General features: G+C 47.1%; 6 protein-coding genes across 6 annotated transcripts; 4 read left to right on the forward strand and 2 right to left on the reverse strand.

Annotated features, from left to right (window-relative positions):
* Window positions 1-10: 10 nt before the first annotated feature.
* On the reverse strand, window positions 11-1,696 carry FOIG_02459 (uncharacterized protein; the record flags this gene model as incomplete). The annotated part of the gene is made up of 1 exon (XM_031199769.1): window positions 11-1,696. The coding sequence occupies one exon, from the start codon at window positions 1,694-1,696 to the stop codon at window positions 11-13; it is 1,686 nt and encodes a 561-aa protein (XP_031069537.1).
* Window positions 1,697-3,473: 1,777 nt separating this feature from the next.
* FOIG_02460 (uncharacterized protein) lies at window positions 3,474-6,193 on the forward strand (the record flags this gene model as incomplete). Its single annotated transcript, XM_031199770.1, has 5 exons — window positions 3,474-4,300; window positions 4,745-4,902; window positions 4,958-5,064; window positions 5,117-5,700; window positions 5,764-6,193. Exons 1-5 carry the CDS (start codon window positions 3,678-3,680, stop codon window positions 6,191-6,193), a joined length of 1,902 nt encoding a protein of 633 aa, XP_031069538.1. The 5' UTR covers window positions 3,474-3,677.
* A 920-nt stretch (window positions 6,194-7,113) lies between these two features.
* FOIG_02461 (uncharacterized protein) lies at window positions 7,114-7,819 on the forward strand. The gene has a single exon (XM_031199771.1). It carries the CDS (start codon window positions 7,206-7,208, stop codon window positions 7,569-7,571), a length of 366 nt encoding a protein of 121 aa, XP_031069539.1. The 5' UTR covers window positions 7,114-7,205; the 3' UTR covers window positions 7,572-7,819.
* Window positions 7,820-8,343: 524 nt separating this feature from the next.
* Window positions 8,344-9,249, forward strand: FOIG_02462 (uncharacterized protein; the record flags this gene model as incomplete). The annotated part of the gene is made up of 1 exon (XM_031199772.1): window positions 8,344-9,249. One exon carries the CDS (start codon window positions 8,344-8,346, stop codon window positions 9,247-9,249), a length of 906 nt encoding a protein of 301 aa, XP_031069540.1.
* Window positions 9,250-9,444: 195 nt separating this feature from the next.
* FOIG_02463 (uncharacterized protein) lies at window positions 9,445-10,461 on the reverse strand (the record flags this gene model as incomplete). The annotated part of the gene is made up of 2 exons (XM_031199773.1): window positions 9,445-10,343; window positions 10,404-10,461. 2 exons carry the CDS (start codon window positions 10,459-10,461, stop codon window positions 9,445-9,447), a joined length of 957 nt encoding a protein of 318 aa, XP_031069541.1.
* Window positions 10,462-10,867: 406 nt separating this feature from the next.
* Window positions 10,868-12,898, forward strand: FOIG_02464 (uncharacterized protein; the record flags this gene model as incomplete). Its single annotated transcript, XM_031199774.1, has 1 exon — window positions 10,868-12,898. The coding sequence occupies one exon, from the start codon at window positions 10,868-10,870 to the stop codon at window positions 12,896-12,898; it is 2,031 nt and encodes a 676-aa protein (XP_031069542.1).
* Window positions 12,899-13,290: the final 392 nt, after the last annotated feature.

Genomic DNA, 13,290 nt, shown 5'->3' on the forward strand with positions numbered 1-13,290 from the left:
GCATTATGACCTAATCTATCTCTATCTTAAGCCTCCCAATACCACGATCAACACAAGCCTGTAACGCCCGCCCCTTTTCCTTCTCAAGCAGCGCCGTGCTCTTATACTCAACCTTCCCCTCGCAAATTGCCACCTTACAGGCACCGCAAGCCCCAGACTTACACGAGTACAATATATCAAACCCCGCGTCGTTGAGCACGTCTAGTAGAGTCTTGTTTGGAGGAACCGTCATCGTTTCGTGTCTGTTGGAATCCGGCTCATCGACTTGGACTTCAAAGGCATCTCCCAGATCGCCACCTCCACCATTGCCAAAATCTTCGAAATGTAGCATATGTTCTGGATACCCAAGTTCATTGGCAATATTTGCACATTCTTTCATCATGCCTGAAGGTCCACAGGAGAATATGAGTGCGTTGTATGTTCCATTATGACCGGGCTTCGGTATGACGTTTCTAATATCGAGTCGTTCACCGTCTGATCGACAATACAAAGCGGTTTTGTTTTTGGGAAGTTGATCCAGAAAGGCGGCCTCTTCAAGACTTCGAACGGCGTAATGTATATGGTATGGTAGGCCTTTGCTCTCCCAGTCACGCATCGATGGGAGGAAAGCTGTTATCCCGATCCCTCCAACGATCAGGATACGTGTCAAACTTTGGTCGCATTTATCGTCATTTTCTCGTGCAGAAGGGTTTGTCCCAGGGTACATTGCAATCTCATCGCCGATCTTCAACTCGTTGTGTAGATAGGCCGAACCTCCTCGTGTTTGTCGATCGAGCGACACGCCCAGGCTAAACTTATAGATATCGCCGTCGACAATCGAGTAAGAGCGCTCGAATTTTGATTCGTGTCCGAATGTGATCTGGGCAAAGGCGTAAGGGTCGAACGCGGGGTTGACAAGAGTCAAAGGCTCTTTCAAGGCAAATGTGAGCTTCCTAACACGCTGAGCGACGAGGCGAGCGTTGACCAGAGTGTATGTCTTTGGAGCACTCCTCAATCTCTCTTTTGCAATATCCAGAAAGAGATCTGTCATAGGAAGCTGTGTGCATTCCGCCAGCAGATTGAGGGAGACATTCCTTGCTCTGATGACGCGCTGAACGTTCAACACAGACCACTTGGGATATGGTCGATCTAGCAAAGAGATTGTGTCTCCTTTGCAGATATTGCCTGTCTTCAAGACTCGCATGTTCCAGCCTGCTCGTCCTGTTCGTATCGTTCGTTTTAGGGCTCGCGGCCATTTGAATCGGGAGTTGAGTTTGAAGCATGGATGTCGTGGCTCGCTGACTTCGAGAACAACGTCTTTACCGAGCTGGTATGTGTCGCCAATACACACATTGTCGTCATTCATGTTCGTCGTGACAAGATTCTCGCCGTATGCTCCGACATCGTATAGATCTGGCTCTGGTGGGTTCTCGGCTCGCCAGTCTGGGTAATGATCTGGGTTATACTGATGCACTGCGCGTTCTGTGCCGCCGTGTCTGCTGGAAGCGTGTTCGTCGCCCAACACACCAGTCGCGCTACAGAATATTGGTCCGTCATGTCGCTGTTTGTAGATAGCAGATGTGATTTCGCCTCCTAGGGCGCCTTTCTTGACTCTTCCTGCTCTGACTTGCAAAAGAACCCCTGGCTTAGGAATAGGGGCAGTATCCAGATGTGATACAGTCTCCTTAGGAATATTCGTTGTCGATGGAACTCCCATTGCACTGAAAATTATCCAAAAGAATTACAATCCGTATTGTTCAGTCGATACATACTTTTATGATATGAATCCTTCTTCACAAAAGTGTGTACCAACATGTGTAGGTATCTCCACTTTTCATTACCCGACAGTTACGCGAAGGTTCCGATGAGACCGGGTAGCGTACGGAAACTTCCGCAATGCTTAATTGCATGGATCAGCTTGTTGAACCAGTGCTCTTGTCCAATTAATCTCGGAATGACTAATACCACCTCTCGTTGCAGAAATGGGAAGTTGGACGAAATTCGGAATTGTGGCGAGGCAAAGATTTCGCCAGCTACAGGGTACGTCAATGGCAATAGTAAATTCAACGGACTACTGTACTAAAATTCTTACACATGAAGTTGCGTGATACAGAGAAAAGGGTTCCCATTGGCTAGTGAAGTTTTGGATATTAAGATACGAATATGGACTAATACAACATAATATACTTCCGCGACGTCCGTATTTGATCCATTTTTGAACTTTATTCAAAAGGAAATCGTAACATGATTAGAAGACAAACTTTTGATTTCGGTCGTACTCTACTCAAAAAGCACCCATATTCACCTCTTGTATTCTCAATTGGAAAGACTGAACGTAACACAATAAGTAGCGGCAAGCTAGTATGCTTATTGATTAATACGTGCTGTTAGAACATATAGCTCTATGACAATCCACTAGCCTTATATCCTGTGTTATTGGGCTCAAGTCTTACCATACTGGCAAAAGTATACAAAGCTTGTTCAAAGTGTAGGCCACGAGAAGCCACAATCAGAAGCACGGCAGTTCGAAGTGTCAGTTCATTCCTGTGATGTCGGTGGAGTTGACGAAAGGCAATTCCGTGGAGACAAGGCTCGAGCAACGCAGCTACCAGGAATGGAGAGGATCGATTCATCTCCTGGCTTCAGAATATTGTCTTATTGCCTTTGTAATACATGATCAGAAAGTCGGATCATGTTCTAGTTGGCCTATTCATCGAAGGGGCGGTGACGAAGTGATGGATGAAGGCTGAACATAAAAAGGGGTTCTTTTCCTTCTCAAATCCAATCCAGACTTTCATCAAGCACACTTTACCTGCTATATCCTCTTCGATACAAATAATAATAATGGAAGTTACTCTTAAGGCACTGGCCCTTGGCCTCTTTCTTGCCCAAGCGGTACATGGGTACATATACTCCCACCGATTTCATTGTATTAACACCCGTACTGATACAACAGATAGGTTCAAAGGACCATAGTAGTCACAACTGCTGCTTGAACACTCCTGAAGGGTGGATTCCCCGAAATGGTTGGACCCAGGCTGGCTGTGCCATGCGCTGGGGATCTGTTGTAAGTAGCCCCCTTATAATCTTGGAGTAAACGTTTGACAAGAGCATCAGGCGACATTTGATGGTGTTAAATGCATCCAGAAACCAGGCAACGTATCAGCGGTGATGACTTTTATACCGCGTGCAAGCTATATGGGGCAACTAATGGTTATGGATCTGAGTGGGAGAAGGGCTCTGTAGCTCCGACAGGGCTTTCAACGGCTAATCCAATTTCCCCGAGTGATGTTAGAATAGAGGTATCGCATTCAGATACTAATCTTGCTCCAGAAATCAAGCTGGTGTGCCCTTGCTAATCCCTCCACCTAAAATTGTGACAGGGGTTATTAGTCGTGTTGGTCCTGTTATGTTGGAAGCCTAATAAGTCATGCTGCCATTTTCTTTCCCCTCTTTCGACTTTCTTAGCTCTTTCTCGAACAGAATACTTATCAGCCAAACCATCCTACCAAAAGCAATAATGCCAACAGGTATGGAGTCGACAGAATCCCGCGGGCTGCCGTACGACGTCCTGTTCGAGGATGCGTCGCAGGACTATACGACACCGCTGCCGACTCCAAATGACATAGAGAGTGGGGAAATCATTCCCTAATAGAGAATAGGGTGCCAATGTTATCAAAATCCAGCAGAGATTTATCATGGAATTCGGTAGAGATGTCCGTCCAATCGAAGCCAATAACATGCTCTACGTAGCAAAGCACACTACGATACCGGTAACTAGGGTCTATGCAATCTATCAAAGAAAAGAGGACAAGACAACCATCACCTACATTCTCATGGAATATATACCAGGGAAGTCACTGATGGACCTGTGGAGCGACATCGATCCGACGCGCAAGACTTCAACTGCCCGTACTCTTCGCACATATTTCGATCAGCTTCGGCAATTGAAACTCCCTGGGTACTTTGGCACAATCCACGGTGGTCTACCAAATATACACTTATTTCTGCAAGATGATATTACAGGGCCATTGAAGAGCGAAAGAGAGTTCGTCGATGCTATTGTTCGATCATACGCCATTGAGCTTGGCCCAAGAGGGGCCCAAAAGGTTCGGTACTACCAACGAGTTTTTCCAGCCATCTTCAACGGTGACAATAGTTCCGTATTCTCGCATAACGACCTCCAATGGAAGAACATCATGTTATTAGACGATGGGTCGTTGGTTATAATCGACTGGGAGTATGCGTCGTGGAGTCCTGTTTACTGGGAGTATTTTGTGGCCATGTTTTGCTGTCTCGCTTGGACTGTTTACTGGCATGAGTACGTTGGTCAAGTTCTGGATGAATATGCTAATGAATATTTATGGTTTGCAACTGTGCATCGGGAAATGTGGTGTTGAAGAACAGGTTCGAGATGCCGGACGAGGTGCAGCAAGCAATTATTAGTCTGACTTCGGAGCTTCCGCTCCAATCTCTCTGGTCAACAAGTGAGATGCATTGGTAGTAAGCCCGAGGCCATCACGGGGTCGGCGCTAATGTGGAGCGGAGATATTCGTATGACCCCTGGAAGCTATGCGTTACTAGCCATGAAATATTTTTCTCGGGGTCGGGGTTAAAATAGATCGGGGATATCGGTGCAGTCTCCCTGCAAGCTTTGCAGTGACTCATGCGACTTGCCTCAATCTTCATCTCCTACTATAAATTGCGCCTATATCTTTATCAAACAAGCCCTTTCTAACTGACTTCCAAATACGAAAATTGGTAGAACTACGATGGACCCAGACACCGAAAAGGCGAGGGGTGAAGAGCCGAACCCCGAGCAACCCAAGCCTAGTGCCGACTTCCCAGATGGAGGGTTGAAAGCATGGTCCGTTGTCGTGGGGGCCTTTTTTGGGCTTTTCGTCAGTTTTGGATGGACCAACTGTACGAGCATCTTCCCCATCTTGCTGCAACACCAAATAACTAACCATGAGGACAGGCGTTGGCCTCTTTCAAGGGTACTACGAAGCAAATCAGTTGCGAGACTTGTCACCCAGCAATGTCTCATGGATACCAGCCTTGTCGATGTTTATGATGTTCATTACTGTAGGTCATAATTGAGTTCTTTCATGTCGCGTGTGCTTAAGCTATTGCTCAGGGACCTTTCGTGGGGCGAGCATTTGACAACTTCGGTCCGCACTACCTTCTCTTTACCGGTACACTGCTGCACGTATTTGGGTTGATGATGGCATCGATATCGTCCGAGTACTACCAGTTCATCTTGTCCCAGGCGATCTGCAGTCCTCTAGGTGCAGCCATGGTTCTGTATCCGTCATTCAGCTGTGTCACAACTTGGTTCCGACAAAAGCGTGCTCTGGCATTGGGAATCACTGCTAGCGGCTCTAGTCTGGGTGGTACGATTCTGCCTATTGTGGTTAATCGCTTGATACCACGTATTGGGTTTGGGTGGACGATGCGTGTTTGCGCTTTCCTCTTATTTGGTTTGCTTGTCGTGACGAATTTAACAGTCCGATCCCGAATTGCACCTCAGCCGAAGGAGGCTGGCATCGTAGCTTATCTCCGGCCTTTTACATCGCTCTCATTTGTGCTTACCTCGTTGGCGGGCTTCTTCTACTCCATGGGAATGTTTATTCCCATTACTTTCATGGTAACCTACGGTGAACATGTTGGCCTATCAAACAATATGGCAGGGTATCTAGTCTCGATCTTCAATGCATCAAGGTGAGTTTTATCCACGGAGGTTTGAGCTTCAAATCTCTGGCAACATGATGCTGACATCAGCAGTGGAATCGGGCGTATTCTGCCAGGATATATAGCAGATAAGGTTGGCAGCTTCAACGTGTCAATAGCAGCCGCGACTCTTTCAACGATCTTTATGCTGGCATTGTGGCTGCCAGGGCATAGCCATGAGTCAGCCATCGCTTTCGCCGCCTTGTTCGGATTTAGTTCCGGCACGTACACAGCCATCAGCCCTGCCTTGGTAGCGCACATCTCGAACCTTGAAGAAATAGGCTCCCGTTCTGGGACCATGTACGCGTTCATGTCTGTGGCTGCCCTTACTGGCAGCCCAATTGGGGGAGCTTTGATCTCGAGTGCAGACGGTAGCTATTGGAAGCTTCAACTTTTCGCTGGCTGTATGCTTGGTGCCGGAACGGCGTTATATGTCGCTGCGAGGCTGTACATAAGTAAGGGTAGGCTATGGGAGAAAGTATAATGTCTCATCTACTATAGAATGATGTTGATAGAAAGCATGTAGGGGGGGAGGTTATCGCCACTACCCATTAGCACCGCCAGGTCATTGATAAAGCCAGTCTACAGTCAATGTAAGCATCCATAAATAAATAGAAGTTCGGAGCTTCGTTCTACGCTAGAAACCTCTACTATGAATGGGTTAGAGCGTCGCTGCGTCGACAACGTTGCGATTGGGAGGCTGCACGTAGAAACGTTGCAGCTAGTAACCTCTAAGGAAGAGCCAATCAAGAAGTAGTAATATCACTTCCAAGGGAGCGCCACTCGGTAAATGCCGTATTGTGACCTACGCTACTGCCAGCAGTACCAATTCCCGATAATCCAAATCTTTCTAGGTCATCAGCATTATGGCTGTGGAACTATAGCCCGTGTCTATACAGAAAAGACATTGAGCATGGTGATTACAACCGGCGAATGATTCAAGTTCTAGGGCTTTACTGTTCTGATGTATACTATTAAATAAAAGTGAGCCAAACGCAGGCAAGCCGTTTCATGTGAAGTGGTTCCAATTGTCTCACGTCAGTGGCTGCAACAACGATTCCAACACGGACTTCACTACACAACCCAGAAGAATGGCCCCGATGCAACGCTACAATACGCAGGTACTGGCCACACCGGCAATTGATACGATAGTGGTGGTCTTATGAAACTTTAGATACTATCCTGTTACCTTTTATAGCCTGTTGTAGCTAATTTGGGCTCTAGTTAACATCATTCACATATTCGGTCCTTTAGCTTGGAGCATTTACGGTTGATGCCGCTTGTTGTATCGTAGACCTTCAATGACCGATATCGCGAACGTCTCGCAATTCTAATATTGCCATTCCCGACTATAAATACCATTGATCAAATCCCCAGTACCAAATGGATCAACTCGACAACTCTCAATCACACAAACACCACAATCCAAGACATATTTATTTCTTCTTCCCTACCTCGCCATCGTTCCCGCAACAGCGATTGCATAACTCTTCATCATGCTCTTCAACAACATCATTGTCGCCATTGCTCTCAGCGGCGCTGCAACTGCCCTTCCCCAGAAATACCCCGTTAAGTGTGGTGACTCAGTCTGCCCTGCAGACAAGCCCAAATGCTGCGAGGTCCTTGTCAACGGAGAACTTGAAATCGGGTGCTTTGAGGAATGTCCTGCTCTACCCCCAATCCAAGCAAAACTTCGGCACCGCGAGCAATCCACCATCACAATTGCAGCATCTCCGCCCATTCAAACTTTCGGTCCCAAGTGCGGAGACTCTTATTTCTGCCCTGTCGGCCAAGTCTGCTGCCCTAACGCGCTGTACCACTGCGCCGACCCTGATAAGGTCGCCCAGGAGTGCCCTCTGTAGTTAGCGGGTGAGGGCAAATTTACCAACTTACTGGCCCAGTGATATGGCAGTCTGTTCTGGAATCAGATTGGACTACTTTTATAGGGTCGAGAAGGACTGTGTTATTTTTTGGTCTTCTTCTTCTCTGTTTCGTTATATCTCTTAGGTCACTGGATAACAGTCGGGATGTAGAAGGTTTTGTCATGACTGTAATTAGACTCATGGTATGATTGCGGTACTTTCTTCGATAGAATTCATTTTATTCTCGCATGGTATCAGGAACAGCTCGAAACCATCAGTGTCATCGGGCTCATCTTCGCCTCGTCCACTAACCAAGGAGCGGAGATGGGATTGAAATTGACATACCTACACCCTACGATTGACTCCTCGTTCAAACCAGTGGCTCATGGAACAAGGATACAAGAGCACCCTAGACAGTGTTGCAAAGAAATTGAACTTGAAATTGGAATATGCCGTAGCAAATGATCAGAGGACTACACGTAGCGCTACAGATTGTCTGACCAGCATTCACCTGGCGGCATTTCGGCATAAGATCTACTTATGCTAGGACTATAACTACGTGTAATGGGAATGGGAGTGAGCTAAATTTGGCTTTTCGCAGATCCTCGCTTTAGTGCTTCTTGTCAGCCACCCAGCGCTGCGCCATGTTGGTAAGCAAGGCAGAAAGCTTCCGAAAAGTCTCCGCAGCTGATATATCAGCCTCGTCGCAAACCGATAAACGAAAAATATAACAATCCACAACAACCACAATTTTCGGTAGCAGCAATTAAAAATGACGCGAAATATTCTCATTGTCGGGGCTACTGGCCAACAAGGCAAAGCCACCATCGACGCCCTATACAAGACCCTTAGCAGCTCGCCTGGACATGAAGACACCAGAATCCTTGCGTTGACAAGGTCTATTGAATCGCCAAAGGCTCAATCTCTCCAAGCAGAGTATCCAGCAATTACCATTGTGCAAGGAGATACCCAGGCGCCGCAACCCATCTTCGACCAACACCCAATCATATCATCGATCTTCGTAGTTACAGTTCCGCCAAATGATGAGGCCCAAGCCATTCCTCTGATTGAAGCAGCAACGGCGCATCCATCAGTTGATCACATCGTCTTCTCGAGTGTTGATCGTGGTGGCGATGAGGTTAGCTGGTCCCAACCAACTGAGATTCCTCACTTTGCCGCCAAGCACCGCATTGAGCTCCGACTGCGTGAATTATGCAAAGAGGATAACAAACGATGGACTATCCTGAGACCAACAGGCTTTATGGACAGCTATAACCCTGGTTTTTTCGGTCAGATGATGGCGTCCCTTTGGGCAGAAGGGATGCCAAAGGATCGAAAGATGCAGTTGATTAGCACCCATGACATTGGTGTGTTCGCAGCAAAGGTCCTTTTGAAACCCGAGGCTTGGGCGGGCAAGGCACTAGCATTGGCGGGTGATGAGTTGAGCTTCTCTGAGCTACAAGAGATCTTCCGAGAGGTGGTGGGAGAAGAGCTGCCCCAGACATATAAGGTTGTTGCGTATCCTGTATTATGGATGGTCAAAGATGCGTCGAAGAGTTTTGAGTGGTTTAGAGATGCGGGTTGGAAGGCTGACATAGAGAGCCTGAGGGCAGAGGAGCCTGGGCTTCAGACTTTTGCGGCCTGGCTTAGAGAGTCGAGTAAATGGAAGTGTGTTTGAATTCAAGGATTTGAGGTTTTCGGGTAATAAGAAATCTGTAACAGGTGTATTTTGGATTTTATAGCGATAAATTAAGTAAAGATTAATTGATTTGCTCATCAACGAGATAATGAAACTTTTGGAAGGTGAAGAGCTTGCAATAGGCAGTCTATCTGTGCGGAATAACGGGACTAATCTCAACCTCGGACCTAAATCTCAACGATGAAAGTTCCCCTCGAGTCTTGGAAACAGCTTCAAAGCCGCTTCGTAGTAAATATCCTTCTTCTTTTCATCTTCCAACGGGAACGCATCAACAAACTTAGTAAAGTGGTTGCTTAGTTCCTCAGGCGCATGCGGAAAATCACTACCAAAAAGCAAATGCCCCGGCTTGGCGAATCTGAGTATCATAGGAAACACCTCCTGACTTCCCGAAAGTGCCGTATCAAAGTAGAACTGGTTCGCTTGTTTAATAATGTCCTCTGCGCTCATGATCTCCCCAAATTCAGGCAAGGCTATCATTGTCGCTCGCTGGACAAGGGCAGCAAGTGTTCCGCCAGCGTGTGAGAGAATGATCTTGACATCGGGAAACTGCTCGAGACGTCTGTTGAGAATCAAGTCCATGGCTGTACGTCCTGTTTCGTGTGGCCAATCAAAAGCCGGCATTGGAAGTCGCTCGTCAAAGTAGACGGCGGCAACGTTGTTGATGGGATGGACAAAGACAACAGCCTTGCGGCGATTCAGCTCTTCCCAGATTGGAACATATTCGGCATGTCCGAGATATCCCTGAGGGGTGGCATAGCTGGTGAACAAGGTGACTCCATCCGCCTGGAGAGTATCAAACGCATAGCGTAGTTCCTCAAGAACAAGATCGGTGTGCTGCAGAGGCGGAACTGTCGCAAAGAACCCGTTATTTGGGTTTGCGTCTCGGAGGCTGGCGGAGTATTCGTTCATTGTGCGAGCAACCCTCGCGCCCTCCTCAGGATCAGTTATGTGGGTGACTCCCGGAGTGCTGACGGAGTATATGGCAGAGGCGATGTTGTATGTATTGTTGAAGGCTCTGTCACTCTGGACACTCCATGTTGGGACTTTCATACCTTTCAGGCCAGCTCCGACTCCTAAAGGTTACTTGAATCAGATGGCTTTATCTCAAAGGTGATGAGTTGAGAGAAAATTACCTTGTAGCTGGGGAGGAATGATGTGGTGGTGAACGTCGATGCGAGGAATGTTAGACATGTTGGATGATATTAAAGTAGATGGAATAGAAGAATAGATGAAAAGTTAATTGATGCTTTCGAGATTTGAGCAGAGAACGAGAGTTTTATATCGTGCGAGCCATGGGCAGTGTAATTCTATCTCAAGCATTGCGATAGACATCATCAACCACTATAGCTAGCTTTTCGCGGAGCGTACCGAAGTGGCTTACGCTCCCGACCACTCAGAGACACTTGCGTGAGTCGATCTCATCATAAGCCGGGGAGATTTGCGAAGATGACAAAACCAACCCACATTCAATTGGTCAGTCATTTATTGCTGCTCCGGTCCATCCGGATTACATCATGCATTCTACTCTTTGCCTTCCGCGTAAGATTCCGAGCAGTTCAATCCTGCACAGAACAGCACCAATCAACCGCAAACGAAAATGTCAGAGGCACACGACGAGCATCGCCCATCGAAACGCAGTCGGATCTCCGAATCTTGCAAGTTATGCCGATCCAAAAAGACTCGTTGCGACGGTCAACGGCCAACATGTTCACCATGTCTCCAAAAGAATGCTGCATGCGAATACAATGAGCGTGATGTACCGATTTCTAGTGATATTTTAGCCAAGATTGCGCATCTCGAGGCAAGGATTCGGATATTGGAAAGCCAATCAATTATCGTATGGCATCCTTGCCCTGAATTGACCTCGGCGTCGTCCTTATTATTTCGTCAGGGCAACCTCCAGGCTACTTCGGGCCCTGCCCCTTGTGTACCTGAACCTGAGGATGAACGGGCGTTGAGCTATGCAGATAATCCGACGACGTGTTTCATCTCATCTGTAACTCAGACCTCGCCTGATCAGGATACCTACTCTTCGACTCAATCACACAATGTTATCGACAACGATAGGGCAACCCATCCTGAAGTCAGCCTGCCTTCCAGAGCCGTTGCTGATAATCTCATTGACTGCTACGAGCAGTTGTTATATCCCATGTTTCCCGTTCTTCACATGCCAAGTTTTAGAAAACGATATGCCCAATTTTGGGAACCTGGGCCTGGACCTAAGTCTCGAGACCAAACCTTTGAGGCAACTGTCAATATCGTCATTGCTTTGGGTTGCGTCAACAGTTCAAGCGTGAATCCATGTCTCGGAATTCAAACCGCTCGGTCATTTTACGAACGGGCACGCGATATTATGTCGCTGGACACGTTGGGTAGCCCAAGTCTTGAAGTTGTTCAATATTTGCTACTAACAGGCAATTATCTAAGTTTTACTAAACACTCCCACCGATATTGCAATACCTTGGCCGTGGCTATTCAAATTGCGCAGACACTAGGGTTACACCAAACTCATAATAACTACACAACGAATCAACTACAGCGAGAGATGGGAAGACGAGTTTGGCATCTCTGCTTAACTATGCAAAGGTCTATATCCTCACCTCCCATTTCAAACGGTCAACTGAATAATGGCAGATTAACGTCTTCACTGTTTGGGTGGAATAGCGTGATTATGTATGAGAATGCATGTCCGCTACCCCAAATGATCGATGATGAATATCTCCTGGAAGAAGGTGAGGGCATACAGCCTATGAATAAACCTTCACTGCTGGATGCTTTGACAGTCAGCATTAAAGTTTTCAACATCATTGCTGAAGCTCGAGAAGTAAATGTTACGTCTTTCGCAAGAGAACTGCAGATGCCAGAACTAATAAGGATTCTTCAACTCAACGAAAAGCTCCACAAGATCGAGGCTGAGCTCCCAGACCATCTGAAATACGAGACAAACAGGAAAAAGGACACGACGAGAGAAAGGGTTCTCATGCTCCAAGCAGAAGTAGTCAACATCAGGTATCATCCCTACCCACTACACCAAGGCATTCAACTCATGATACACAGAATTCTGTACGTACGGTTGCTGCTATTCCGGGCAAATCTACTAGCGACAGCCCGCCAGCAACTGATGCACCAAAATCTCACCCCCCTACAAAGCCAGATAGAGGCGGCTCTACGAAATGAGATAGCCTTCGTTTGCGTCCAGAGCGCCCTTTCAGCACTGAACATACTTCACACAAACCTCCAATCTCCCTCAAAGATCATCAGCGCTAACGCCTTGTTCGTGACGCTATCTGCGGCAACGGTACTCATAGCCGCGTCAGTTGTGCCTGCAATCAGTTGTAATCTTGACGATCCTTTATCAGCCCACGCTGTTGGCATTGTGCAGGCTTTTGGAATTCTTGATTCTCACGAGCCGCTGGTTGAGGGAGCTGCTGAGACGAAAGACAAGTTACAGCAATTCTTGCAGACTGCGAAAAATGCAAGGCATCAGCAGCGAGGTACACCACAGAACCACAGCGAGCCTCAGGGATCTGCTCAGCTTCTGGTGCCTGGTGACGAAAGTTTCTTTACAGACATTGACTTGAGCGGTGACCTTTGGACTCCTAATTTGGACTGGATGTTCTCCTTTTAGTTATCAACTGATAAGTCGCAGTAGAGGTTGCAGCTGAGACTTCTGGCCGAGAGCTTATATCACCACACAATGCTTAGTCTTACGCGGCACTAACGGCCATCATGTCAGTTCGGGTATTGGGTAATAGCTTGGCCCCGGGGAGCAAGAAAGCTTCCGAGGCTAGCTAAGGGTGCAAAATAAGATATTCTAAAGTCTACTTAAGTAATTTTATCTCTAAGGAATAAGATCCTAAGTTTTCTTGCCTCCCACTGCTTGGGTAGACAGGAGGAGAAGCCTGGTTTGCGAGTTGTCCCTTATAGATCTATGTTCCACGATCTCCTCTTAACCGAAATCAGGTGAAATGACATAGCTGACCGAAGGACTTCTACCAACGGCCAAGATTCATGCATATA

The sequence above is a fragment of the Fusarium odoratissimum genome, assembly GCF_000260195.1.
Source record: "Fusarium odoratissimum NRRL 54006 unplaced genomic scaffold supercont1.3, whole genome shotgun sequence".
In the NCBI taxonomy this organism is placed as follows: Eukaryota; Fungi; Ascomycota; class Sordariomycetes; order Hypocreales; family Nectriaceae; genus Fusarium; species Fusarium odoratissimum.